Source organism: Cupressus sempervirens, chromosome 9, assembly GCF_028749045.1.
Source record: "Cupressus sempervirens isolate cs-2001-9-10 chromosome 9, ASM2874904v1, whole genome shotgun sequence".
Classification (NCBI taxonomy): Eukaryota; Viridiplantae; Streptophyta; class Pinopsida; order Cupressales; family Cupressaceae; genus Cupressus; species Cupressus sempervirens.
The window spans coordinates 201,623,115-201,650,391 of NC_143126.1; the positions used below are offsets into that span (position 1 = coordinate 201,623,115).

Consider the following 27,277-nt stretch of genomic DNA (forward strand, 5'->3'; position numbering starts at 1 on the left):
ACTGCCCCACTCCATAAGATAATCTCTGTCGGCTACCAACTGCATATAATTCTGTCTCAAAATTCGAATAGCCTCCCATAAAGAGTGGATCTCTGTCAAGGAAAGATAACTTCCTCCCTGCTCATCACTAGTAGGAGAACCCCATCCAGAAACTGCTAACAACTGACGAGCAGCATCAAAATGTTGGCAAGTGATAGCAATGTCTTGGTCACTAACTCTCAACTGATTAGACACATGATGGCACTGGCTTGACTGTCTCCTACAAACCTCCTTTGATGCACTGTCTGAAGGAGTGTCCTCAAAGTTACTAGTCTCTAGAGTATTGCCATCCATATCCTGTGAATCAAATCTAAAGCTCATATCAACATACGGAGTATCAAAAACATTAGCATTGCTGTCCAACTCCTCTATACCCAAGGAAACTAAGTCTTCAAAACTGCCCATTGCATCCTTCTGGATGTCATCAATGCCAATATGATCCTAGGACTCATCTATACACACTGCCAAATATGAAATATCATCAACACATTCCAGCAAGTATGGTCGACTGGATATATGAACAAAGCCCAACATTGGTGTATAAAAACTAATACCAACATCAAACAAGATACTGGCACAAGAAAAGACAACACTGTGTAATCTACTAATCAAATCCATGATAGCACCCAAACAAACACTGCTACCAAAAAGTGTTAAAGATCTCCAGTCAACTGAATCCCAAATGCCAATATAACAATCTCGAGTCCATATCCGTAAACTAGAATCAACTGGTAACTCAAGCAAACTCCTCACCTGAGTAATATGACCAATACCAACTAACTCCACATACCTGTCATGATGAGATAATGAAGTCACAATACTATCTTGGTTCACCTTCAGCTGGCTGGACAAATCATGTGAAGTACTACCAGCCTCAACCTCATGTGATGAAGCATCTAACTGTGCCTGGTACTCTTTCTCAGCAAAGTCATGAATGCTCAATGTCTGCTCATCTCTAACAGGTATCTCACCATCCTGCACAACAACATCCTCATAATCATCATCTGAACCCACTACACTGTAGTCACTGCCTGTTGTAACTATACCATCTTGAATACCTGTGGCATCACCCTTTGATGACCTGTAAACAATTGTCTCAATTTGAGTATCAAGTTGATTGTTACTATCAATCTGTGTGATATCCTTTCCCACCACCTCCTGTGGTAGAGTAGAATCTGAGACCTCTACCTGGCTATCAGCTAGTTTCTCAAACTCCTCATGCAAGTTCTTGGGAATTGTGTCATCTGTCCTGTGAGAAAATTTGCGAAATAGAAATCCAGTCAACTTATCCACCTTAGCTGGGTCAGATAACATGTCATTTATACGGTGGTGCTCAACCAACTGTTTAGACATGTCATGGCTTATTTTCATAAGTTTATCTCGAATGTCTAAATAACCATCCTTTCTACTATTTTGACTCTGGCTATCAATTGTCCAAGATCGTTCCCTCTGAGACTCTGTACTACACCTGTCCATTCTGGATAAAGTAGAGTGTAACCCCAATAGGATATAACTTCTTCAAGCACCAATAACTAACATGCAAATGATTAGAAGTAGCATGCAACCATAGATTTGGACATGCAACTGATTAGAAGCAACATGCAACCACCAAATTATGACATGCAAGATCTGGGTAGTTGTCAAAACTGACATGCAAGATCTGGGTAGTTGTCAAAATTGACATGCAAACTTCTACAACCACCAAATTCACCAAGAACTAACATGCAAATTATTAGAAGTAGCATGAAACCATAGATTTGGACATGCAACTGATTAGAAGCAACATGCAACCACCAAATTATGACATGCAAGATCTGGGTAGTTGTCAAAACTGACATGCAAGATCTGGGTACTTGTCAAAACTGAAATGCAAACTTCTACAACCACCAAATTCACCAAGAACTAACATGAAAATGATTAGAAGTAGAATGTAACCATAAATTTTAACATGCATCTGATTAGAAGAAACATGCAACCATAAATTATGACATGCAAAATCTGGGTAGTTGTCAAAACTGACATGCAAGATCTGGGTAGTTGTCAAAACTGACCTGCAACTTCTACAAACCCTCAGGCTGGCAAGATCATGGCTCTGATACCACTGAAATGTCCCTTTTCTGATTTTGTATGATATTTCCAACTTTTAATCAGATCTTTAAGATCAAACAACTGATATCACAAAGATCCACCAAATTTCTTAAGAAACCCCAAATCGGGTATGTCGAAAATAGTGCCAAAAAGCTTCACAGCTTCACCTGTTATTAATAAATCTGAAAGTAGACATTTTTACAGAAATTTGAGCAGCATAACAGCCTATAAAATGTCATTTTCAGATCTATATAGCCTTTACAAAACAGCTCACAAATGTAGGACAAAAACTATGCTCATCGGGCTCCCGAAATTAACACAAAAACGCCCGGAAACACCACAAAAACACTAATAAACTATCTCAGAAGTTTAATCACGTCCCAATACATATATTCAACTCTATTTTAACAGCTTAAAGTCTGAAATACAGCAGCAACCAAAACTGATATGAAATGCTCAACTGAAAACACCAAACTCATGCAAAAAACCACACACAAAAACCCACAAATCTACACTGTTCAGCACAAAGGCAAACTCTGTATGAGCATGCACATGGAATGGCTTCAAACTCCCGTCCTTAGCCTTCCTGGAAACCTGCAAACTCCCGTTCTTGGGTCTCCCTGGAAACCTGCAAACTCCCGTTCTTGGGTCTCCTTCTCCACAGGTTTGGCAGCCTCTGAAGAATAACAAAGAATGAGCAAAAATCAAGTTCTGAAATGAGCCCAAAATGCCTCCAAACCCCTTAAAAGAGGGCATAACTGTAACTCACGTCCAAGAGAGGTTAATGAAACTTATTTTAATAATAATTTTCATTTATTAGTCCAACGGTTTCCAAAGATTAACCCCCTTTTTCCGAAACTTCACTTTCTTGGGCCTGCCTGCCTTAGCAAAGATTTTCTTTTTTAATTATTTGAAAAGGGGACATGACAATCTAGGTCGTCATCAGTTGACCCTCCTAATCTCGGCACCCCTTCATCATCTGGTTCCATCCTTTTTTTCCCTTCGTCGTCATTCTCGCCTTCGCCTTCTAAGTCCGACGACGCTGTTTCTTCTCCTACCATCTGTGTATGCAAATCGATTATAAATCTCTTACCTCCTTTCTCCATTGACAGGGTGTTCCTTTTCCAATCATGTTTTACCTTAGCTTGCACCAACCACCCCTGTCCCAGGATGGCGTCTTACCCTTTTCTCTTCAATGGAATGACTACGAAATCCAGTAAAAATGGTTGTGTCCCAATTGTTACAGGTTGTGCCATCAGAGTGCCCAAGGGTTTTATCCCATGTCGATCTGCTGTAAGTAACTGAAAGGTGGGTGGCCATAGTGTTGGTTGTCCAAGTTTTTTCCAGATATCTTCCGGTATCACATTCACTCCCGATCCTCCATCTACTATTGTATCCGTTAGCCACGTACCCAGAATGCCCATCTCCACCACGGCTGGGTGTCTGCCTGTCGTAAGTGCTAATAACATCGGTTCTGTTGCTACTGCTGTGGTTGTTTCCTTACTATCCTTTGCTTCCTCTGTCACTCTCGGGGATATTTATGATAGCCGTACGCAATTGTGGCATGGTGAGAAGAAGATCATTTAATTTAATTGGTACTTTCGTGTGCATTATCTGTTTCACCATGTCTTGTTCCGCCAAGTTTCTTTTCGAAGTTTCAGCAGTGTCTTTTACTTGTGACTTCTTCGCTCTCATTTGCTTCTCTATCTCTATTCGGGCTTTTTGTAACCTCTCCTTCTCTTCTTTTGCATTCGGATATTTTGCCTTCCTCGCTTGCTCCTGCGTGATTGCCAACGCATTCTCATTACTTATTCCAATACTTAATAAATTTACGCTTTGCTGTGGACATTTTGAATCGTCATGGTCCCCCGGAACACACCATCTGCATAGTAGTGGCGTCGCCTCCTTCGTAGTACAGTCCCTTGCGAAGTGACCCCAAAGATTACATGCCCAACACTGTATCATCGGCCGTCCACTCGTATCATATTGTATTCTACCTCGGCCTCCATTGTTATTGTTATTGTTTCCACCCCATCCGCGTCTATTGTTATTTCGATATCCACCTAAAGTTGCATCATTGCCCGTGTTGTTGCTATTGTTCGATGCTTCCTGAGTTAGTAACACCTGCTGGCATCCTTCTGTTTTCAAGTTAAACGGGCACTCTTTCAGGGAATGCCCCGCCACTTGGTAGATGTCGCAAAACTGCTTCTTCGGGCATGAACCCTTTGTATGGCCATCCTCCTTGCAATCTGTGCACCACAGTTCTCCTTTTACTGTCTCCGGATTCTTTTTCAAATTTTTGAATTCTTTCATCATCCGCAGCATGTCTTTCTGTAGCGCTTTCACCTTGTTGTTTGATTCCTCATCACTACTACTACTATTCGAGGATGAATCATCCGAATCAGAGGACTTATGTTTCTTCTTTTTACTTGTTTTTTGTTCGCTTTCCAAATCCATGGCACGAGTATATGCATCGGCGTACGACACCGGTGGTACTATCTTCATTTTCTTTTTAAGAGCGAGCCGCAGCCCCTCCACGAACCACCGTTGTTTCAACCCATGCACTGGTTGACTCTCCATCTTTCCGATCAATTCTTTCAGTCACCTGGCGTAGGTTCGGATTGTCTCATTCTTTCCTTGTTTGGTGTTGTAGATTTCTGCCACTATTTCATTATCATCTCGGAGTAATTTGAATTCTGCTATAAATTCTTTTTAAACATTCTCCCATGTATTAAGTTTCTGAGGACTAGTGTCAGAAAACCAATCTATCGCCACACCTTGTAGGGTCGTTGGAAATTGTCTTACCCAATCATCCTCATCCGTCACACCATTTGCCGTCCATATGGTTTCACACGTTTTACTATGTCTGATAGGGTTTGCTGAACCATCACCGTGAAACTTGGGTAACTTTTCTTTAGGGCCAGCCATTGTTACTTGCCTTTGATTCTGAGGTACTTGTGTACCCGCACTTTTCTGGGCTCCCGCGCTGTTCAGAACTCTCGCGCTGTTCTGAGCTCCCGTGCTGTTCTGGACTCCCGCGCCGTTCTGTGCTCCCGCGCTGTTCTGTGCTCCCTCGCTGTTTTGGTCTTCGGTGCTGTTCTGGACAACAGTCTTGTTTCCAACAATTGCGTTGTCTGGTGAAAAGTCTTCAAGTGACGTTGTATTCTCCGCCTGTATTCGTTCGTCCGGTGTATTGGGAACGAAGAGATCACTCCACGCTTGTGCTCCCTCGGCACTCCGAGCCGCGCGAGTTGTTTCCCTTCCGTTCGGACACTCTCCGCTCGGTGTATACAGGTTAAGGAATTCTTCCCTTGTTTCCTCCACCAAATTCAAGCGTTGTCGAGTTTCTTCTAGCAATTCCTTGGCACTCCTCAGCCTACTAGGTGAGTGCACTCCCTCCGTCTGTGCCTCTTCACCCCTTTGGTGCCCCTCGGTAATTTGCTGAAGTCTCTGTCGATGCTTTGCTTGCTGTGTTAAAATTAAAATTTCTTTTGTTGTACTTAGTTCATTCTTATCTTTCACCTTATTTCGATCTTTGTTTGGCAAATTCGACATTAATCTTCATATCATTTGTTCGTTCCAAGTATGTCTGGCAATGGCGCCAAATGTTTACTGCATAGGGTAAGAAGTTCAACACATGTATAACGCGATTCAATTCAGAACAGGTACTTTATTCATGTATGCACTTGCAGATTACAATCCGATTACAATTACTACAATGATCAATCTATCATTCCAAAGTCCATCTCGGACGTGTACATATACCTTTCTGAAGGGGTGACTCAAGCGTCACACGCCCGTTCAGATACTACTCTACTCGTCAGCTACATTATACATTTTACCGACAACAGGGCATACCCTTATGAGATTATCATCAACATACCTGGAAAAAATCTGGCAACCTCACAATACTTGTAAACAACCAAACAATCCATTGCCATACTCCATCTCCAGGCACCAATAAATAGGCAAATCTCAAACCACAAACTGTGGATGGTTTTAGAAAACCATGGGATAAGAAAAGGGACCAAATTCCAACTCCCAAGTTGATCATTGTCTACTAGGCTATATTTAGAAGACACTCCTATACCTTCCATAACCTATTATGGAATCCATCATATACAGCTTCCCAATTCAGGCATTCAAGTTTGTCTTTTTCAACCTATTCAAAGATTTCTCTTGACTTATCATAATGCTTGTCAAGATTCAAATGTAACTTTTCTATGATTATGCTCTGACATGTATATAAGAATCTTTCATAAGAAATACCCATCTTACAATGTTATGAGATGCTCTTACAGACCACGATGACACAAGATTCTCTTAAAACTTTTTAAACCACTCGAATGTGTTGACACATGGCAATAATATCACTTTAAAATGGAACACCACTCCTCATGTGCTGACAAAATAATTAATAACCATGAACATTAGGAATGCAACCTTTTCCCAACAAAATAAATCTGTTTGCTGAAGTTAAAATTTATTTTAAATTTCATTTTGTTCAACTAATTTATTTTATAGGTCTAAATTTGGACATTTGGAATTGCTTTTATAAATATTTATTTCTAGTATCATATCGTTTTTAATATTAATTTGTTCTATTAAATAAATATTAATTAATTAAATAATTGTTATTTTTTTGATGGGTAATTGGCTGAAGCCAAGATTAATTATTATAATTTGTTGAAATTAATTGTTATTATTGTTTGTTAAGCTTAAATAGACTCTAACCCAAGACCTCTTAGGTAAGAGGCTCACAATTTACTAATTGTTATTTATTAAGTTTAACATTATTCAATATTATTTTTTGTTTGTGCATTAAAATGTTCTCAGTAGTTTAAAAATTTAGTAAGTTTAATATTTATTATTATTAAAATTATAATATGTAGGTATAAATCAATAAATTATATTTTTATTATAATAATAATACCATAGATGGAAAATTCATTCTTCTTGGCAGCCCAAAAAACTGGACTTCCCTCAGACTCGGCAGCCCAAAAGATTGGACTCAGACTTGGAAAAAACTCAGGGAAGGACTCAGCAAATGAACAAATCTGTAGTTTTACTAAAAAAAAAAAAAAAAAAAAAAAAAACAAAAGAAAAGAAATGAATAACCCTACAGACCTGCTTTGAACAATAATAAATCATAGAAGTGATGAGAAGTGATTTTTAAAAATGTTTTAACCTTGGCTGGGGATTCTCAGCAAACGTCAAGAGTCTTATTCATGGACTCCAAAGTCCGATCCACTGACTCCTTGACTTGAGTCGATTTGGTTCGCTCATGGACTTGTGAGTCTACCCGAGTCAGCCGCAAGTCCACAGATTTTTCCAACTATGATATATACTCTAATTTGCTTTTCCTCTAATTTAATATTTCTAATTTTTATTTATTATATTTTATTTGTCCTAATTTTATAATGAATACTTCAGTGTCGTATCCATTTGTATCAATATTAGGGTCTTGAAAAAAGCGATATTTGATATTTGTATGGGGTACCATTATCATGTCTATACTTGTATGATTGTATCCATGCAACTTTGTTAATAAAAATATTAGTATTTGATAAAGAAGTTTTAAGAGTGTTGGTACTTGCACCAACCAAAAATATTTCTAAATGTGTGCATTAACTAGCATTGGATCTTCTTTAACATGCTACTAGTGGATATTGCTATAGATGCTGGTTTTCATTTCTACATAACATTGAGTGATCATAAGTCATATTGACTAATACTAATGTCCCTTTTTAATCTGGGAAAATAACCACTCCTCCATGGAGATTGAAGACCTAAGGCAAAGCTCCACTTTTCGTAAGAAATGATCTTCCTCTTCCTCTGTTACATTTTATCTAGTTATCATTTATATACTATGCACTATGTATTGTACAATGCAATGCATTCATTGATATGAGCATAAAAGTTAAAAACTATATTCTAGAATTCATGAGCTAAAGTCTCATTTTTGTTGCTCTTTATGTCTCCATGCCATTAAAATATACCCAATTTAAAAAAAGTAGGTTTTTTTCTCTGATTTTTCTTGTTTAATTGTTCTTAGGTAATAATTAGCATTTTCTATGGTTCTTGAGAATCCGACATTTTCCAATGAAGTCCCATGTTTGTGGAAAACAATTAATCTCTGCCAATTTTTTCACTGAACTATCAACTCTGCTGGACTAAAAAGGATGACTTAAACTTCTGAATAGAGCTTCTAGAGAACTTGGGATGTGGTTGGGTCATAATATGTTTACATGGCTCTCACATATTTCTACTCGCTAGCTTCTTGTTATTTTCAAACCTTGGTTATTGCAAGAGTTGGTGTTTACATTTCAGGATTCCATCTCAATCAAACATGGAACTAATTTATGAGATTTTCATGGTCAATTTTGATGGGATGATTTGCTGTTACTCCGAAAATATTTACTTATTGGCAACCATTCAGGGAAAAGAAATGTCGATCTACGTGTGCTTGTTTTAGCATTTAGGTCTAGGATTTAAGTTCAATCCCCACATGATGTCTTCTGTGACATGAGATTTAGTGGTGACTTTTGGTGATTTTTTTTTCTTTAACTCCTTGAGATTTTTTTCAGGTAAAAGACAAACAAAAAGTGCTTTTTAGTGTTGCTGGTAGCAAATTTGGAGTAATAAAAGCTTATTTGGGTTGTAGGAATTCAGTTCCATTTCCATGGAATAGGCCTTGCCTTGGCATTGGAAGTTGTTTGGGTTCCCTTTTGCACAATAGACATTGTGGATTTGTTGCACTTCATCTTAGATAGGTGAATGGTCCCCCGTCCTCAATAGAAACAACCTAAGTAAATACACAGTACCAGTTTTCTATATACGTGAAGGGATTGCTGAACTTTAAGGCAGAAGAGCTTATAAGAGAAGTTTTCTTCTTCTTGCCATGATTTTCTAGGTTGGGCTCCTTAGCCTAAGATCATTTGGTTGCATTATTAGATCTTGCATTGACTCATTCACGGTGACTAATGAAATGCTGGTCCTTCCATTGTGACTTTTATTTTGTTTTAGATCTAAGGAAACTTCAGCGGAGGCTTCAAATAGTTATCATTGATAAACTTTTGTGATAGCACAAGTTTCTTTGGCATAACTAACTATAATATTGGTAACATTTCTTATGCATGTACTTTCTGTCATTCACATTAATATATGTCTAAGATACCAGAATCGTGCCCTCATGGTTGGATCCAGGTTCATCCCAGGTAATGGATTGGGTGCCTGGGTTTGTTGCAGGTTTGGCCTGCCTTGATTCATCCACAGTGAATCCAGGCGCCTGGGCCAGGCCTGGGACAAGTCTGAGACAAATTTTTGTGAACCCAAGTATACCTGTGTTCAATCTATGAATTTCCTTTGAGTGTCTGTGTTCGGTTTGTGATTTCTGCATGACTGAACCCACAACAAGGGCAGGTGCCTGGGCCTTTCTTGGGACAAACCCAGGCATTTTTGTTTTCAATCTGTGACATTTTAAACCTCCCCATATACGATGTTAAAGATTTGTTGGAATACTATATTATATTTTAATCATAACATCCGCACATTGTAAATCCAATACCAAAGATCAAATCTAGTAAATGAAAACTTTACACTCATTATTAAATAAATCCCAATGGCAAAGTAAAAATTCTAAAAGTTCTAATGAGGACATGAACTTGAGTAAGGAAGAATCAAGGTTGTAAATACTGCCGAGGGTTATGGCGTCAACTGTGTAGCATAAACTTGATAAAATAGTCTTAGTCACAAGGGAAGTAGTCAGGGTGATTGTCTTGACTTAGGGACATGTAGAAACTGGAAGATGGGGAGATTCACTATGAGACATGAGCTTAAGTATAGACAGATTTCATATATTTAAAGGCAGAAATTCTGGTAAGGCTTAGGGTATATAGGTGATGCCAACATTCAATGGAAATAGCATGTGTTTAATGAGCCCAAGCTGGCTCACGCTAACTAAACTGAATGAAGATGTTTACCTTTGTTTGGTTATATATATATATATATATATATATATATATATATCAAAATTGACAATTCACAACAATAGCCAATACTGAAAACTAGAGCAATTGCAATATATTATTAACTCAGGATCACGCTGCAACAATATATAAAAATTTAGAACAAGTGTGAGGAACCTAGAAATGACAAGCATGGGGAGCCAATGGACTCCCAGCAACCTTTAAAATAAATCGCAGCCCGGAAGATAGCAGCCACAGCAGTCCAGTATGAATGCCAATAGAGGCGTTTGGTTGTGGCAAGAATAAACGCCGAGGTGGTGTTGTAACAGACTGACTGTAGGAAAAATCAGGGGTCTTTAATACAGCCTGATCCCTACCAGGAATGATGCCAATTGCAGCAGTTGGTTTTCTAAAGTACAGCTGCCTAGTTGCAGCAGGGAAGGTGTTCGATTGCAGGTAACTGAGACACCTAAATACAATAAGTTCAAATGCCTGGTAATGCAGATAATTCACAACGCCTAACAGAAGAATCTCAACACTGATAAGCAGGAAGTTAGGCTTTCTAAATGCAGATGATCCAAGACAGAATTGCAGACCAACCCACGCCCAATAGCAGATATAAATGGGGGCGCAAAATCAGAACTGCTAATCACCAATTTGTCCAGCAACAATTGCTTCTCCTGTTACAGGAAGTACAGTCAGAAAGTTGTTAATATGCAGATTAGAATAACACCCAGCAGCAAATATAATTGGGCATTCACCAGACTCGAAATTCACTAGCACGAAATCACTTTTCAGCCACAGTAAGAACAGTAAGTGAAGTCACCAAAATTCAGATTGCAAAAGCTTAATTCAAATCTACTATACCTCTGCAATGGATTGAATGCGACAAAGCCCAGCTTCAAGCCCTCACAAGAATTATCAAAAAGCAATAAACAAGAGATCATTCTAATTGCTACATGAAGCCACTTTTATAAAGCACTTGGCTTCTCACATACACCTTTCATTAAGGTTGCTTCATCAACACACCATTCATTTAGAAGCTTCCAACTAATTCTTTTAAATAAATATCTTTTAAGCACATAGCTTCATGTAGACACTTTTCACATAAGAGGCTTCACAATCACAATTCCATTTTATAACATGAAATAAGATACTTTCCTTTTAATAATAGGAGCCTCATTAATAATTATTAATTATTAAACATGAACTCCATGAATATGCTCAGTCCACTGCTGATGAAGTGTCATGTCCCCATTTCTATCTAGTGGATTTCATTATGGCAATAACCTGTTTTGCCTTGGTCCCATGGGCAAACCAGGTTTTTGATGTGATCAGAGCAGTTTTTGGCCTATGTGATTTCAGTTGCGGGCTAATCAGGAATGCTTCAATGGAGTTTCTAGACACTTACTATTTTTAGTAAGTCAGCAGACTCAATATTTGGCATTGCAGGATTGGACTAGGAGCATCTTGTCGAGACCTTTTCGGCGAGCTAACGCACATGCATATCTGAGTCCGCATGGTTAGAGATTTTAATACTTGAAGATCTAACAAATTTATTATAAAGTGACTATATAACTTAAGTCATATCGTGTTACATCCCAATTTTTGCCCTAATTTCTCTTAGTTAAAATTAGCCGTTGAACTAGAATAAATTTTCAAGTTCAAGTGAAGTTAGTCATTGTTCCATCATGGTAGTTATAGCAGTTGTTTTATTTATTCATGTTCATGTGAAATTGAAGCAGTTACCTTAAGGCGTTGCATCGATTTAAAGAACTAAATGAATATATAGTTTTTAGCCGTTGTGTTCATGTGAAGTGAATATAGTTTCTAGCAGTTGTGATCATGAAAATATTTTTTTTTTAGCCGTTGTTCAGTCAGTTATTATTTATGACGAAAATCCTAACGATATTATTTAACAAATTATGAATTATGAAATTGATGTTTTGGTGAGAATGATTGTTTTGAAGGCTGTAGGATAAAGACTCGAGAAGGAGGGGAAGCATTACGAAATGAGGTCATACGGAAATGGAATGATCATATGACCTAGTTATCAGGAATATCAGGTTTGATCAAAAGTCGCCATGGCAGGATTGTTAAAGCTTGACAACAAATTTCAAAGTGGGAAGTTACATGAGCTAAAAATGATATAAGATTTTAAAAACCAAATAAGAAAATTCTTACCTTTATTTGTTAAATAGTAATATCATTTAATAATATATCATTATTTTGATTAAAATCACAATTAAATATTTGCAAAGTGGCACTATTATATTAGATCTATAATACAATAATGTCACCTTGTATATACTTAATTATAATTTAACCAAAATAATAATATAACATTAAATTATATTAATAAAACTTTTTCCCCCTTTTGTTCCAATGATTCATATTCCAATCGATGGAAATTCAAATCGCATTGTAGTCTTGTAATGGCAGAAGTTGTAAAGCCGTGCAATATCAATTTATATGTGGTCTTTGTCGTTTTCGGGCAGTAACAACAATTTCCGTCTGTTTATGATTCTGCTATAGTCTCAAAGCCTCTATATTCTACAACCCGAGTTTGTTCTTTATTTTCTTTTGCTTTGAATCCTGTTCTATCCGACTAAAATTCTTATGCGGCATATACATTTAAGCCTGGTTAAGAATCATCGTCTATTCTGAAAGATGTTATCACCTGCAACTTTAATTCTGCCTAGCGCGATATCATACTGTTGAGCAAAAACGAGATCTTACTTGCGTATCACTGAGCAGTGGAATTTGCGGGTAGATTGAAGAGTTTTCAAAGCAGGGCACATTGAAATCCGTAGCCAAGTAAGGATATGATAAATCTACTTAACTTCTTTCACTCATGTTTTTCTCTATCATTTCTGGGTCGAGTTGATATTAAATGTAAGAGTTGGGTGCACTGAATAGGGTCCTGTTGTTACCATGTGCTCATCATATTAGAAAATGCCAACAGAGCTTGTACCTATGAATAATAATAAAAGTAGTTGATACTTATGATGGTGTTGATAAAGGAAGTAGTAAGACTTTTGTTCTCATCTTATTTTGTTTGTTCTTACCACTTCATTCAACCATGTTTTTGATTGTAAAACTATACCATTGTCAACCGTGTCATAAATTTGTAGAACTGTGTCATGAAATGTTCTGTCCCAATCAATCAAAATCAGTAATAATGATCAACTTTGAATACCAAAGAAATTCTGAGCATGCAAAGTCATAATCTTATGAAAAAGTATAAGATGTAACAGATTCAGGCACCGAGGAATCACTAATCAAAAGATCTGTTGATGGTGTGAGGTGTAGATGAATCTGACAAAAAGAAAAATGAGAAAGACATCACTAATTGATATTATACAAAATAATCTGAAAAGCTCATGTAATTCCACTTTGATAATTAATTGTCAAGCTGAGCGGTGGAGATCGGGTTATAAAAACCCACCTCTTAAATCCCTGGCCAGGGCGATAAAAGGGCAAACATGCCACAACAAAACGATCGCGTTGTTGTCCTAATACTTTAGCTATTCAATCGAATAGCTGTTGGGACCTCAACCCACCTAAGTACTCCGATGACTGGATCAATGAACATCCCAAGCCTGACCTCAGGATAGGGAGGGCCGTTCTATTTATTTAGAACTTGTGGGGATAAGTAAAAAGGTCCGCGGTTGGGAGGTTAAGCCTACGTTAATGCTTCTTCTCTCACCAAAGTCAGAGCTTGGTCAATTAATTGGATAAGTCTCTCAAGTAAATCAGTACGTATCTTTGTTTTATTTAAGTTTCTTTATTTCTTTTATGCAATATATATAATTGAAATATTCTTTCTCTGGAAATGGATGTATCATAAATCGAATCTTTTTAGTATGTTAGTTTGCAGTTTTTCTTTACAATAATCCAGATCAGGGTTAAATTTCAGTATTTTCAAACGTTAGAATGAATTTGAAATTCAGTAATTAAAATAGATTTAGAATTTAGATTAACTTCAGTATTAGTTTAGATATATCTCATCAGATAATTAGAATATTAAAGTCAGCTGATTTTGTAGTTGTAAAAGAACTTGATGTTACATATCGTAATGTCACTCTATTATCTATGGGCACTTAATTTCATAAGTGGGGGAAAAATATTATTTTAAAAAAAGAGGAAATAAAGAAACAGAAATTCGTATGCAAAGAGTCACCTGCTTGCACTTAAAAGGGGAGACGGAGCTCATTTCCAACATGCTTGGTTTGTGATTTGGATTTCACTTTTCTCTCTTTGAAAGTTATTCTCAAAAGCTTCAGCTTTCAGCAGGTGAGAGGATAGAAACCCTCAAGCTTGGGTAGTGGATGAAACCCCATTGTCGGTTGGAGACATCATACAGGTGTTTGACATTGTATTCCAAGTTCATCTTTTCTATTATCCAATCTTGCTATAGTTTCTGTACCTATGATCGGATTTTTGGCTTATTTTAGTGAAGAGCTTTAATGGAAAATTAATTCTGAAATGTATTAATGCTGGAGATTTGATGCAATAATATTTTGGGACTTATTTTATTTCATTGTTTATTGGAGTTTTGCTCGAAAAGTCCAGTGTAGCATAGGGACTCGCACCTTCCTTCCAAACCTCAAAGTACCCGTCCCCAAGACATTCCCGCACCACCTTTGCCATTCCGCAACCATACCGCCACTGGGATGAGTATTTGAATTTCTATTCAAACTTTGATTTTTGAATGTTACTATTGGGTATGTAATATCTTACCATGTTGACTTGTCAATGGTTCTAGTTCATGTTGCAATTTTGCTATGTTCAGGTATCTTAATTTGGTATGTTCTACTGAATCATCATTTCATAACTAGCATTTCAAGTTCTATATGTATACTGTACAACACCCATTCCTACCCTGTCCTCCCGTTGCTGCCATCCCTTTGTCGTCCTGAAAATGATGCCCATTTTCCCCACGTCTCGAAAACTTGTCTTGACGTACCCCAGTACTCGTGTTACACTGGAAAAATTTGAAATGCATTGTAATATATATTTGTTTTTAAATTTCCGACATTCATTCAAGGTGTTTTGAGAGAATATTCGGTTAGGGATATTATAGGAATATCAACTACTAGTGCCTTCATTGCACTGCTAAAAATAGAAACCACCTCAAAATAGACTCACTAAAAATAGCAAGTTTGCCAACCCTCAAACATACTGCCAGATCACGAGGGTGGCCTTGATGAATTGACTTACAGATATTATTTCATGCAAATGAATCGAATGCGTTGAGTCAGGAGGTTGCATTGCCAGTTTGAAATTTTAAGAGTGCTGTCTCAAGCTAATTGCCCCTTTGGAAAATCATTAGAAGCTTTTTGAATTGTTTTCAATATGCTTTCTTCCTATAGCATTCCTATGTGACTAAGAAATTTGACTCCTCCATAGTTGATTTGATTTGAATATTTGTGGAATGGATATAACATTTGGCTTGCAAGTCGAATTTTTATTGTGTAATGGCATTTTGAGACTTGAATTTTATTTTTGCAAATTATGAATGTGATATATGAGGTATTTAAATGTTTTGTTTATTGGCAATTATGGATTAATGAGTATCACTCTTTTTATAGGTATATAGTTATATTTTACATTTATAATTTTGATGAACACACACAAATTTATAATATATGTTGTGTGGATGTACTTGTATCCGTACCACAAGAATTTTTTTCCTGTACCCAGGTACCTGATTCTGTATCTCATACCTGTACCCTGAACTGAATCGACAGCTTAGATATGTGTTCCAGCATGTGTAGGGGTGCCTTTCAAGGTTGATCCCTAGTAGATAGAATTTTGCACTTAGTTACTTGTTATCTGATTGGAGGTTTTGAAGAGTTTCCCTATGATATTATAATTTAATTTACTTGCTGAATCCCATAGACCTACTTTTTTCAGTCGTGGACATTAATATTTCTTCTTTTTATCCCTTTTACCCTTTTGGTGGTCTCTAGTTGTAAATTAATAAATTGTCTTATCTTATCTCCGTGAGGGACTGCAGGAGTTATGTGCGGCAGCGGCCCACCAGTAGCTCAAAGAGGTGACAGATGACCTCTCGGCTCCTGCCTTATCCTTCGGTTGTTCGCTTCTTCTCTGCAGTGGGGGACGGCTAGTTTGTGGCTCACTGTCACTCCTACCTCCTTGTGTTGTTCTTTGCTCTTTGTTTTGCTTTCCCAGGACATGGTTTGGTGCTCCTGCTGTTTGCTAGTCTCTTTTGTTGTATCTTGGCAGTTCTTTAGACTCTTGTAGTCTCTTGCTGGACATTAATAAATTTATCTTATCTACATTGGGAAATGCCTAAGAGATTGGAATTGGACCTTGGAAAACACCATAGATCTGTTGATTGAGATGGTCATCTTTACTTAGGGTTGTGTGAATATTGAAGTTCTTTGAGGCACGTTTTCACAAAAACGAATTAGAAAGAATTAGAAAAAAGGAAAACGAAATGTGTAGGGAGGCTTAGGAATGAGTTACACATCACAGTGCTCCCACCACTTGAAGAAACAGACATATTTGATGATTCAGCATGTAGAAATCTACAAAGGCAGGTAAAAATTGGTATGACCCTGTAGAGGGACAAATAGGCTTTATCCAGATGGGTCCAATTGCATTTGAAGCTGTCCCATAAAGGAAAAAACAATAGAACAAAGAACCTGAGATAAGTTGAATTGGTTTCTTTTGCATCTGTTTGTGTGGAGGGCATTTATAATCCCGTGCACAATTTTGCTGCTCACTTGTAAACATAAATATGGTCCTTGGGATCAAATATAAGAATTTGAGAGTTAAAATTTGAATATTGGAGGTTGAAGATGACTGTTTGGCTAAGTGTATCAGTCAAGGTTGTTGATTAAGCTAGTGTTTGATGACTAGGTAAAGTTGTAGAGCATCGCAGAATTGTTGAAGAATATTCACAATCATCGTGGAAGTGCTGGAAGAGGGCCATAATGCATTTGAAGGCGCAAATTTAACAATTTGTTTGCAAATCTTGCAATATGCTAGTGGGGATGAGGAAGCACAACCCCACTCTTTTTGAGTTTTCCCACATCAGGGTAAATTATTGCCTTAATCTCTCTTTTCTTATGAGTTTCTGACTCTTATATGCTTGCTGTCATTCTATTCAACTATTTCACATATTCAAGTACATATGAAAGGATATAGAGACCATGTTCAGTTGATGAGAAGCATGGAATTTGTTCATAACATAAATTTTTTCTGTCTTTTACAAGTTATAAAATCAACACTGTTTGTTGCACCATTGGTACTGCGATTCAGATCGATGACATGTTGATAATAGCATAAAGGTGTGTGAAATCTGATTTAATGCGTTGTAGCCATGTGCACAATTTGAATTTGAATTTAAGATGTAGATAGCTGCTCATAGCTGTAGTGGCTAAAAATTTGAGCCTTATGCATGTTAATTTCTGTAGCATATTTGTGTGTTGGGTTGACCCATTAGTAAAGGTAAATCTGGGTTGATGTATTATACATTCAAATATCTCTGTCAATATGGACTACTAAGGAAATAGTAAGCACTTTTAGAAGTTTCCAATCAATAGGATATTGTATGACATGGTGCAATTGTAGATTTCACATTAGCACACAGCTACAGATCATGTGCACACAATTTAGGTCCACTTTTATGAAAGTTGTCAATCAAAGGACATATGAAAGCCTTAGATTAAACTGCTTTGGATGATATTTAAGAATTATATTTGTGGAGGATGAGCCATAAAGTAACTTAAAATAATATAAACATTCATTTTATCCATGACATACAATCTGGCATTATGTGCAACAGTTCTCAATCATGTTAGGCTTAAATCAAGAAGTTTTGAGTTCTGATTGGGCCACATCTATTCCAAGTGGTAGCAATCTTTGTCAAACAAAATAGATGTGTTATTGAATGAGGCAATGCCTATTTTATGCTTGTATTCTTTCCTTAAGATACCATTTGAGGACAGCTTTTAATAGAGGAACAGTATAAGCAAGAATGTAATGAGCATGGCTGCCTTTTACCATTCTGTATCATGGGCATATGTGTTCTCACTCCGGAATGTGGACATGATTTTGTTGGACATCAGACAGTTTTATGGTTGTCATCAGCATTTGCCAGGTTTGCATAAATACTCTGGAAACATTAAATGGGATGATGCTTATATGGCAATTCTATTGATTGGGTTTAGCACCCAATATTGCCGCAGATGCCAGCAAATCTGAGATTAATAAAAAAATGCATTGCAAACACATAAATATGCGAACAAATTCAATGGTAGATTCCTATCTTGCCTAGCACTCATTTCTGGAGTTACCACCCTGTTTTCATTTAGATTGAAAATGTTGTATGTGTAAAGAGTAGATCCACAATTAGTAGGCTGCTTTCAGAATATTATTTAAAATGTGATTTGCCTATGAGTGTAGAGCTGTGAAAATACTTGTGCAGTCTAGATGCCAAGTGTGTTGGTGTGTGATGTGACTAAAGTAACTTTAGTGTCAATTCTGTTTTTTGTGTCAATAGTGTTATATGCTTTTATATCTTGTATAGTACCTCATATAGATGAAGTTTGCACAGTATTCTTCTAATTCTGTAATGTTACTTAGCTAGAAGGTTTGCTGCTGTACTCGTTTGAAAGCTTTCATGTTTTTGTTGTTACTCATATATGGTATTTTCTGTTTTGTTGTATACAGATACCAAGAATGGAGGATATTCTTAACCTTCCTGTCCAAGATCCACCTTGTGCAGAGTTTTCTGCAGCTCATCTGAATTGGGTCAAGGTGGAAGGTGGTCGTCAAGGTGGTGATGATATTGCTCTCATACCATTTTCGAGAGTTGGGGATTTTGTGAGAGGAGAATCAACTAATGCTGACTGTCCTGCAAGTTTCCGCATTGAATCAAGGAGGAAGAGAGCAGAAGGCAGCTTGAGTAGGCCTAGGGTTGATGGTTATCTTGAGTATACCATGTGAGTTTCAAGCTTTATGAAATATAAGTTCTTTCATTGCACTAGCATTAACATATTACTGTTATAACTACTAAGTTATTTAATATGTCTTCATTTAAGTGGTATTTCTCTCAAAAATTTTCACATTTATGCAGATATTGGTGCTCATATGGTCCAGAGGACTACAGGGATAGTGAACCTGGGTCAGGTGATGGTAGTAACAATAAACCATCATCTGGGAAAGGAAGTAGGCCTGGACGGAGGCATATGATGAGAGGCTGCCTGTGCCATTTCACAGTAAAGCGCCTATACACTCGCCCATCTATTGCACTTATGATATATAACCAAAGGAATCATGTAGACAGGACAGGTTCACCTTGTCATGGGTCACTTGATAGAGACGCTATTGGAACTCGGGCCATGTATGCTCCTCGAATCTCAGATGAGCTTCGCCAACGCATTATGTCATTGCTATATATTGGTATTTCAATGGATAACATAATGCAAAATCATAGTGAGGAAGTCGAGAAACATGGGGGTCCTAGCAATCGTGATGATCTTCTCACTAGGAATGATGTTCGGAACATGGAGAGAGTTATCCGACAATCTACATATGAACTGGACTCAAATGATCTATTAAGTATAAGGACATGGGTTCAACGCCATCAGAAGCATGTATTTTTCTATCAAGATTTCTCTGTTAGTGAACCCTTTATATTGGGAATTCAAACAGAATGGCAATTGCAGCAGATGATTCGCTTTGGTCATAATAGTTATATAGCAGCTGACTCTACCTTTGGGACTAACAAACTCAGGGTCTGTATTCCCTCCATACTTCCTATGTATATTCTCCTAATCCTAATCATATAGATATACGTGCAATTTATAACCCTCGCTATTGTATATGCAGTATCCATTGTATACTTTGTTGGTCTTTGATGTACATCAAAATGCTCTTCCTGTTGCATGGATTATAACTCCTAGTATTGCAAGCCATAGTATTCACAAGTGGATGGGAGCATTTTCTGATAGAGCTCGCACCAAGGACCCCAAATGGAAGCCTTATGCATTTCTGGTTGATGATGCAGCTACAGATATTTCTTTAGTGAGGTGTGTTTTCCTGACTCAGCATAAAGAATGTATCAACATGTTGTTGCAGCAAAATATGATGTTCTCAGAGTTCTTGACCTTCATGGTTTTATTTGCAGAGATGTGTTTCAATGTCGCATTTTATTATGCCTATGGCGCATTCGTCGTGCATGGCTAAGAAATATAATAAAAAGATGTAGCCACATTGATGTGCAACGTGAGATGTTTAAGCGCCTTGGAAGCATATTGTATACAACACGGAATGGACCCACTGCCATGGATGCTGTAGAGGAGTTTATGCAAGTGTTTGTAGATCAAAATGCTTTCTTGGAGTACTTTAAGACAAAATGGCTGCCAAAAATTGGTAACTGTTGTTACAACAGGTCTATGTTTTCCTCTCAATGGTGCCACGGAGAATCTTGACATTTGACAATGCTGATTTTACCATCATATTGTTTTTTGCAGAAATATGGGTCACTGCAATGAGGACTCTGCCACTTGCAAATCAGGAAATGCATGGGGCTATTGAGGCATACCATGCCAGGCTGAAACCAAAATTGGTGAATGACTTGCAGGGTGATGCATGCCAGCGAGTGGATTGGTTAGTGCATACACTAACTACTGAGGTGCATTCTTATTACTGGTTTGAGCAGTATGCTGAAGAAAGTGGATCTTTTAGAACAGTAAGAGATGAACTTATTGTTCCCACTTCGTGGCAAAGGGCAATACAGATTCCAGATGGAGATGTTCTACTAGATGAAGATGATCTTCACTATGCTAAAGTTGTTTGCCAAAGTGATCGTACACGAGCGTATATTGTGTGGAATCCAGGATCGGAGTTTGCATTCTGCGATTGTAATTGGTCAAGATTAGGCAACCTATGTAAGCATGTTATAAAAGTTAACATTGTATGTCGTAATCATCACTTAGCCAGGCCCTCATTGTCCCTCCAGACATATCGTCAGATAATGCTAAGCCTATTGCAAAATCCACCTGATGATCCTATTGTTCTTGATCATGCAATAGTACATGCGACTCGCATGCAACATGATCTTAAAGGATTGACTGACTTATCGAATCAGGGTCTACTGCAGCCTGTGCCTCAGTTAGAAGCACACTGTCATGGTTTACAGAACCCCCAACCACAAGCAGTTCCATCTGTTGACAGGATTGCCAAGAGACATAAAACTTCCAGCCCCAGAACAAATGTGAACAATTCCCTGATAGACCTAACTGCACAGAACAGTGTTGCTACTAATGTTCACAGTATGGTCAATAGCCACATGAGAGATGTTGTACTGTTTCTTGAATCACAGCCAATTGAAACTCGGCAGACAATGCAGGATGATTTGAATGCAGCCGTCAACATTGATGACAGGCAGGAGATGAATTCAATAGATTGACCTTGTGAGTTTACTGCAATTCTTTTAAAAATTCTCTTGCATTTATTTTTAAATTAGAGATGTGATGATTTGCTGAAATTGTTCTCTTACAGAAATAATCACACTTCAGTACAATAGTTTAAAAAATAGTATGACATGCATGATCAAAGTTCAAAACAGAATGTTTTGGCAGTGAGTCAGTCATGAATCTTTTGATGTTTTTTAAACAAATACAAATGGCCTTAACAGGAATAATCTGTATGGTTTAGCATTTGACTCTGTTATTACTTTGATTGGCCTTGATAAACATTGGTTATATGTCTTTATTGTAATCAATACCTTAAATGTATCTAGAAGAGGGTTCAACTTCTCCTTTTCTTTCTGTTTCGCAAATATTTAGTGAAGCTCTTATATGTTTGGATGGTCAAATTTTCAGATGCACTGTTGGGTCAGAAAGATGATGCCAAATCGAAGTGCATAATTGCATATCGAAAATGCTATATTTCTGTTGCAGCTAACTCACATGTCTGGTTGGAGCTTAATATCTATGTAAGTTTTATCGTTCTCTTTCGTTCTCATCCCTGCAGTGAGCTTATTATTATTTTGTCTTTTACCATGCATAAAATTTTCCTTTTATTATGTTTGGAGTTTGTCCAGTTTTCCAGTGAAATTGTATACTTCCATCCCTTTTCCATTTACAAATAAAATTCAATCTATTTATTTCTTTTGAATAATAGCTTAAGCATCTACAAAATGACTATCATTTGTCAAATCAAATGTTTAGCATAGCATTTCAATAAATCCTACATATCCTGCATGTAATGAATGGTGACACATGTGTTTGTCTTTACTTATTTGCTGATCAGGCTAAGCCAGGCTAGTTGGAGCTTTTGTTTCTGTTATTTTTATGTTGCTCTAGAACTTCATGATTTATATGACATATTTTTCTCTCTGTGAGAAGCAATTGATCTAGATAGATCATATCATTTCGTTTTTCTGTAATTTTTATTATGCAAAGTTGCAAACTTTCCACGCAATAGGCTAGATGGTTCAAGTGAACTGTCATGTCTAAGAACTGGAACAATATTAGATATTTCACTGATAATGTTCCTGTGAGTGACAAGATGTCTGCTATTTTTGTAGCTTATAATTATATTGTGATAGTTGATGTTCAATGGTATGACTTTATTGACCCTTGAATATTATTGGATGCCATGCATCTTATTGAGGAATCGGGCAACAAATATCCAGTCAACAGCAGGACTAAACAATATGCGCTCACCAATGGAAGTAAAGGATTTTAGAGCTTGTTAAGATATTTAACAAGATATTAAATGCCGAAACCCAAAACTGGAACTGACTACAAAAACAATGGAAGGGTACAAATTTTACAATTAACAACACACCTAGCTTAAATATCCAAACAAATAGAAGTTATGTACCCTAATGAGTAATGATAAGTTTTGCATGGACATGCTTTTTTCTGATGAGTGGTATTTTATTTTTGAAGTAATTCTTTTTATTTTTCCTAAATAACAAGCTGAATCACAGAATTCTTTTCTTTGAGGTTCCAGTTTTTTGCGAGGAAACCTAATGCTTGTCATTGATAGTTACTTGTTCTATTTCACTATCCATATCATTTTCATATTCTTGCATGAACCATAGATAGCAACATAATGCTATTTTGGAATCATAAAGTTGTGATCAATATCTCATGTATATGCACCTATGTCATTGTTCTTTAGTCGTAAAGCAATGATTCATTGGCGTAATTAGGATGTTATCTTATGGTTTAATTAATTAGGTTCTTTAATAATTTTATTCACCTAAGCTAGTTTAGGGTGTTATTTCCTTTCACTAGATCACCTAGTTGAGCTAATATATCCAATTCATTTGCAAGTTAATCTCAATATTAGATTCCTATTTGGATCTATTTTTCTCTTGGTTGGATAGCATTAGTCAGGGCTTCTTTTCTTTAAATGTGATAAGTGTTTTGCTTGTAGGTGATTTTTGAGCTTGTGGGGTTGAATAAATAACTCCAACTTTGAATTAGAGCACCAGATTTGCTAAGTTCCTGTCTATTTTCTAAGAGATCCAACCTAACGAGAAAAATAGGCTCGTCTATGAGAAAAACAATTTCTGAGTTTTCTTCACATCCACAAAAAACCATCTGGGTCACTTTTAGTTTGCCAATATTCATCAAATTTTGTAAGAAAAAAAGAAGAAGAAAGGAGCTAAAAATAGCATAAAGATTAAAAAATCAAGATTCGGTCATAACTTCTTCTCTATAGATTTTTGAGAAAGAAACATTTTTGGTTATGTTCTTTGCCCAAAAAACCTTTTGGATATCTCTCAGATATTGCATGCAATAAGCAGATTTTACAAAAATCTGATCAGAAGAGCCATGTCTACTGGATATTCGTTGGCTAGATTTAGCCTATTCTTCTTTTTGACATAACTTCTATCATATGATATTGAAATTAAGGAAACAAAATATTGCTGCAATGGTATCTCCAAGTACTCGTCAGTGATGGCGACTTGACTTGTGGATTCAATTCCAAGATTTTGCTTTAATTAGTTAGAGATAGATCTTCAGTTTCAACTTGAGCTCATAATTTTTAACCAATATTTTGGAGTTTTGTGATTGTTGTGGCATTGAAAAGGTGACTCAGAGCTCTTCAGATTTATACATGTACTTTTTCTAGATTTTTCCTCCAGTATATTTTGTTTAGGTGTTTTGTGTTTTCACTATCTAGCTGATTGCTTGGACATTTTGGCACCTGGAATGGATCCATTTGTTGGAGAGGGATTTGTTTGATTTGCTTTATATGTATGGATGTTTTTGGGGCTTGATTATTTCATTTTGAAGAGGTATCATGAGCGTTTTTAATCATCCTGTTATTGGCCTTACAAAGGGCAATTATGAGAGGTGTTTTGTGTTTTCACTATCTAGATGATTGCTTGGACATTTTGGCACCTGGAATGGATCCGTTTGTTGGAGGGGGATATATTTGATTTGCTTTATATGTATGGATGTTTTTGGGGCTTGATTATTTCATTTTGAAGAGGTATCATGAGCTTTTTTAATCATCCTGTTATTGGCCTTACAAAGGGCAATTACGAGTCTCGGCAAAAGGGCATCTGGACACATCTTAGATAGCTTGAATTTTCCCTATCTATATGGACTTGTCCCTCAACCAGACTTAGAGAGGGGCAAGCATGGTTGGAGGATCATCAATGACTATATTTTAGGAGTGGTTGGTTCGAGTGTTGATAATGACACCATGCATGCTTTATTGGACATTGATTGTTCCACTTCCCACACATTTGGACTTGCCTTTGGGAGATTTCTAGAGACTTTCATGTCTCTTTGTTTCCAGAGTATCCTACAGCAGATTACCTCATTCCCCTCACACATGCAGATCTTATACCCTATGATCGTGGTACTTTTGAGATACTTGAGTATATAACAAGTCTTTTATGTCTTAATAGATTAGAGACTTGTCTCTTAATTCTCACTCTGTTCACTCATGTTTAGACACCATCTCAATTTTTAGCATCTTTTGTTAGTTCTGATCTGATTATCATTCACATATGTATCACCTCTATTGATTCAGTGCAACAGGATATTGTACTTCCAAGCACAAGTACTTGGGATTCATATCTTGTGGACATATCATCCTTGTTTTTTGAGTCTCATATTGCAAATTCAGAGGATTATCTGGAGGGCATTCATCTCCTCTTTGTTGACAACCTCATCAATGTTGACATTTTGAGTCTCATATTGCAAATTCAGAGGATTGTCCAGAGGACATTCATCTCCTCTTTGTTGACAACCTCATCAATGTTGTCAACCCATCTTCATCACACATGAAAATTGTTCTACATCTGTCTTTGTAGAGTACTGGATTGCCACCTTCTATATTGATTAGGCATGGACCTATTTGGTTTGTGGCATCATCATCTTTCATATGCATGGCAACATTTGAGCAATTTCTAGAGGCACACGGTTTGGATCTGGATTCCTATCCCTTCCAGTTTATGGGTGTGGCTTCTTCTTTCTCTAGTGGATTTGTTTCTTCGTAAGGGGAGAAATGTTGCTTGCAGGCAGTGGAACATATTCAATTGGTAGGCAGTGTATCATGTTCTGTCTTCCAGCATTCATCATTGGCACATGAGCTACTCTTCATTGTGGGGGCTTCTAGCTTCTCTCTCTCTCTCTCTCTATTATGCTGGGGAATTGATTGCACTTATGTGATCAATTCAACACTTGGGGGGACATGTAAAGTCCTTCATTCATTCTTGTCACATGTACTTCGCTGTATTTATTTTTCTTTCTTTTGGAGAGGAGTTTTTTACTATAGGGTTTTTGTCCTTTAATATGTTTACAAGAGTTGTATTGGTTTGTACATGGGTACCAAATCAGGCCTTGTCGTTGGGACTCATTCATGCTTGCATCTTTGCATTCATCTTAGATTTTTAGCCATTCTTTAAGTTAATCTTAAGGGGAGGGGTTGGAGTAATTAGGACATTGTTGAATTAATTAATTAATTTGTCCATTCCTTTATTAACTTAAGTGGAACTTAGGCTCTTCTTCCTTTTATTAGATTAGACTAATAATAGCTTCACTTAGTTGAGCTAACAACCTTTAGTTTTTTAAGCTAATTTTCGAATTTTAGAGTAGATTTCCCTTGTTTGCTGCAAAGCAAGTCATTCATTCATTGTTATCTATCCAATTCATTTATATATTAATCTCCATATCAGATTACTCTTTGGATTGATTCTCTCTCATTGTCTTGCTTTTTTTTATTAGGATTTTCTTGAGGTTTTTCATAATATTGTGGGGTAGTTCGTTGTTTGAATTTATTAATAGGAATTAATATAGATACTAACTCATATATTAACTCCTAATAAATTTATTTCGATTTCTCTTTTGGGGTTTTCTTATTTCTTTGGTTTCCTTATTTAGGTGTTTGGTGTTGTGTTTTTTTATGTTGGTTGTTTTCTAAAGTTTTGTTGTATCATTAATTGCATTTTTGTTGTTTTTTGTGTGCTAATATTTGATTGGTATTTTATTTCTGTCTTGCATTACAACTATGACATATATCTGGCACGGCAGTTTCCTGCATGCAATTTTATTGCATGAATAATAACTCCAATGCTATTCACCCTAACAATACTTAAAGTTAACAATGCAAAGGTTTCCTTTGAACTAAATTTGATTCAAATTACATATTTGTAGTTACAGCATACATGCATGGCTTTTGTGTGATTGTCCCTTCTAGAACAACTATGACATATATCTGGCACGGCAGTTTCCTGCATGCAATTTTATTGCACTTGCAGTGGTTTCCATTTGGTTGATGCTTTATTTTTAATGAGTTTCATGTGTATTTAGCAACTTTCCCTTGCAGGAGTAGTTGTCGAAACTTATTCAATGGAACGGGGGAGCCTTTTAATACACATTATTTGAATTTTGACATCATTTGTGGTCCCTAGGCCATAGAAAGATGCACAATCAAGTGATTGTTTGTTAGAAAAGTTTGTTTTCTTATACATATAAGATGAAAACTCAAAAACAGTAATCACTACTAATGAAGTATACAAAATAAATTAAGACTGTTGAATTGTGAAGGAAGATTCATTGTTTTTTGGGATATAGGTAACATTTTATGAGCGTATGTTTTCAGATATAGAGAACCTGATTATAGCATTATAACATATCCTGTTCCTGTTTACACCTGTTTTATGCTTG

General features: G+C 36.7%; 1 protein-coding gene across 6 annotated transcripts in view; it reads left to right on the plus strand.

The window, feature by feature from the left end:
* The window catches only part of LOC149538186 (uncharacterized), a 102,683-nt gene that overhangs the window by 46,288 nt on the left and 29,118 nt on the right, over positions 1-27,277 (plus strand). For 5 of the 6 annotated variants that reach the window (XM_089799576.1, XM_089799577.1, XM_089799574.1 and 2 more), the window contains exons 2-7: positions 18,801-19,072; positions 19,207-19,867; positions 19,962-20,161; positions 20,260-20,504; positions 20,606-21,547; positions 21,959-22,071. In XM_089799576.1, coding sequence (XP_089655702.1) covers positions 18,801-19,072; positions 19,207-19,867; positions 19,962-20,161; positions 20,260-20,504; positions 20,606-21,543 — 2,316 coding nt within the window. In that variant the 3' untranslated portion in view covers positions 21,544-21,547; positions 21,959-22,071. Of the gene's footprint in view, positions 1-16,985; positions 17,165-18,800; positions 19,073-19,206; positions 19,868-19,961; positions 20,162-20,259; positions 20,505-20,605; positions 21,548-21,958; positions 22,072-27,277 lie in introns of all 6 variants that reach the window. The other variant, XM_089799578.1, reaches the window with a different exon arrangement.